This window comes from Plasmodium relictum (assembly GCF_900005765.1).
Source record: "Plasmodium relictum strain SGS1 genome assembly, contig: PRELSG_00_v1_175, whole genome shotgun sequence".
Taxonomy (NCBI): Eukaryota; Apicomplexa; class Aconoidasida; order Haemosporida; family Plasmodiidae; genus Plasmodium; species Plasmodium relictum.
In genome coordinates, this window is record NW_021628360.1 from 184 (window position 1) to 3,880 (window position 3,697).

At 17.1% G+C, this 3,697-nt stretch overlaps 1 protein-coding gene across 1 annotated transcript; it reads right to left on the bottom strand.

Moving 5' to 3' along the window:
* Window positions 1–708: 708 nt before the first annotated feature.
* ETRAMP (early transcribed membrane protein) lies at window positions 709–1,242 on the bottom strand (the record flags this gene model as incomplete). The annotated part of the gene is made up of 1 exon (XM_028679992.1): window positions 709–1,242. The coding sequence occupies one exon, from the start codon at window positions 1,240–1,242 to the stop codon at window positions 709–711; it is 534 nt and encodes a 177-aa protein (XP_028531029.1).
* Window positions 1,243–3,697: the final 2,455 nt, after the last annotated feature.

Consider the following 3,697-nt stretch of genomic DNA (forward strand, 5'->3'; position numbering starts at 1 on the left):
TTATTTTACTTTTATATATCTTTGTAATTTAAAAAAAAAATTTTAATTTTTTTTTTTTTTATGTAAAATTTTTTTTTTTATGTAAAATTTTTGAAAGATTATTAATTTTTGATTAAAATATAAAAATTAATGTACAAAAAGTATAATATTTATGTAGTATTTGATTCTTATATTTTGAAATAATATTAAATGACTTAAAGTTTAATTTGTGTTATTGTTATAATTTAACTATGTGCATGCTTTTAGTTAAAATTACATACTTTGTAAATAAAAATACATTTATATAAATAAAAAATATGTCAGTTAAGCAATACACAATAACATAATTTAAATTAAATTCCATATAAAATAAATATTACAATATATATATATATATATAATATATTATTTTTTTTTTTTTTTTTATAAAAATAATCTTTCTTCATAATTTACATATAAATATTTGTTTAAAAAAAAAAAGAAAATTTATATATGCAAATAAATAAGAAATGCATCAATAATATATTTTTTATATATATTTTGTTAATAACACGTAATGAAAAAAAAGTAAATTCCATATATTCAAATTCATTTAAAAAAATAGTAAAACCAATCTGTATAAATTTAAGAATAAGTCTTCTTGTTCTTGCAAATGTATATATTCAGCTATTATATGCTTTATTTAATTTCTTGTAACTCAATTTACCAATTATCTTTAAACTAATTCTACTAATTAGAAATAAGATTTCTATTTTTTAATTTTTCCATAGATTCATCTATCAAAAATTTAAAATGAGAAATAAATACATGCAACTCCCTTTTCTGAATTCCAGAAAATTTGTGTCCACTTTCTTGAATTTCATTATCTATAACACCCTTAATATATTTTTTTGTAAATATTTTATCTATATTTTTTTCTCCTTTATCAACACGTTCTTTTATATCATCATCTAATTTTTTTAAACTTTTACTAAGAATTTCGTTAGAAGCATTTGCTAATTGATAATTATTCCATACTGATTTAAATTTATCTCTGTTCAAATATAATCCTCCTCCTATTAAACCAGCTGCTATAAGAACAGCTGCTACTGTAGCTATAGAAGCAATTATAATTTTTTTTTTCTTTTCTCTTTTCCTTATAGATGTATCAATTATATTCATTTCCTTTTTTAAAATTTGATCATTCACAGAGCAGAAACATGATGCCAGTAAGTTGATAGAAAATAAAATATTGAATAAATAGAATATCTTTGAAATCTTCATTTTCAATAAAAAAATAGCATAACTTATAAAATAATAACGTATATGTGAACTAAAAGAAAATATCCTTACTTTTTAAATATGAATTTTATAAAAAATAATTTATATTTTTGAATTTTTTAAATAACTTTTTAGATACTTTATTATTTTATAAATTTAATTATATTTTATTTATTTTAATTATTTATTTTCTTATTTAATTGAAATTCATTTTCTTTTTTTATTTTTTGCATGCAATTTTAAGAAAAAAAAAAGATATTATATTTTTATTCAAAAATACTTTTTTTATTTTTTGCATGCAATTTCAAGAAAAAAAAAAGATATTATATTTTTATTCAATAATAAAAATATTATCTTTCTAGCAGATTATTTTATTTTTTGTACCCATTTCAGAATAAACTAATTTAATTTTTTTTTTTTTTTTTTACTAAAATATTTACTATATATTTACATTTTTTTTAATATTATATAGTTTGCTTTTTTGTGAATGAACAAAAACCTACATGATATTAAAAATAAATATAACAAAAAGATTTAAAAACTATATTTATAAACAAAATAAATAAAATTTATTTATTTTATATTATATTGATAATTATTTAAGAAATATATAATCACTTATAATAAACTATTTTATAGTAATGATTTATTAGTTGCCTGTTTAGTGGCTTTGCTAAGGTATTGATTTATTAATTATCCGTTTAATGATTTTGTTAAAGTATTAAACAAACAAATTAATAAAGAGCATGTATAAATAAGTATACGTTTATATATATATATATAGTTTTTATGATGCATAATATTTAATTGAGTTAAATATTATTGTATCTTTTAATAAGTTTATTAATTTATTCGATGTTATTTTGAAATATCTATTGATTATAACAAAAACATTATCAATTTTATCTTTTATTTTTATAAAAGATAAATATATCTTTATTTCTTAAAAATTTTCTCACACCAAAAAAAAAAAATAATTTAAAATTTTTTTTTTTAAAATATGTCAAAAAAAAAAATATGTATATATATATTTTTTTTTATTTTTATTAGTGTCAGTACATATTAGTTTGTGCATACACATACAATAAACTAGCTTGGAGTACTACAAAAATTATAATATCTTTTGTTAATCAGTAGATTTATTAATTGCCCGCTTAATGACTTTGCTAGAGTATTAAACAAACAAATTAATAAAGAGCATGTATAATTAAGTATAAGTTTATATATATATATATTCCTTTTTATTATATATATATATATAGTTTTCTTATAATGCATAATATTTAATCTGATTTAAATTTTATTGCCTCTTTTAATAGACTCATTAATTGTTATAAATGAGTTTTTATTTACAAAGAATTACTTATTCTTGTAATTAAAAACATACAAAGTATAACAATTAATAAAGTCATGACTCTATATTATTCAATGTTATTTCAAAATATACATTGATTATAACAAAGACATCATTAATTTTTATCTTTTATTTTTATAAAAGATAAATATATTTTTATTTACTAAAAATTTTCTCATCAAAAAAAAAAAGTGTTTTTTTTTTTTTTTTAAATATTTCAAAAAAAAAATATGTATATTTTTTTTTATTTTTATTAGTGTCAGTACATATTAGTTTGTTGATTTATTAATTAACCGTTTAATGACTTTGCTAGAGTATTAAACAAACAAATTAATAAAGAGCAATTATGACTGAGTAAAATTTTATTACGCTTTTAATAGCCTTATTAATTGTTATAAATGAGTTTTTAATTATAAAGAATCACTTATTCCTTTAATTAAAAACATACAAACTATAATAATTAATAAAGTCAAATCTTTATTTTATTCAATGTTATCTTAAAATATAATATTGATTATAACAAAACATTATTAATTTTATCTTTTTAATTTTATAAAAGATAATTAAATTTTTATTTATTAAAATTTTCTACCCCAAAATTTTTTTTTTTTACATATTTACAAAACAAAAAAAAACAAAGACCAAAAAAAAAAATATATATATATATATATATATATATATTTTTTTTTCTTTTTTTATTAGTGTTAGTACACAATTAGTTTGTACATACACATATACATACACAAACTAGCTTAGTGTACTACAAAAATTATAATATCCTTTGTTACTCAGTCAGTATATGGGTACTTGTATATACACGTACAGTAACCAAGCATATTGTACTGAAAGAGGTTAATAATAGCTTTTATTAACCATACTCCAACACCTAGGGAAAGTAATGATATTACTTATATTTTGCTCTTTTTGGCTTGTTTTATAACTTTGGTTAATAAAAGGTATTATTAACCTTTTGTAGCATGCTAAGCTAGTTGCTAGTTGTATACGTACAAGTTAGCCATGCACTGACGCTAGTCCTATATAAAAAAAAAAAAAAAATAAAGTTATTTTTTTTTTGTTTGTTTATTTATATATATATACATCTTT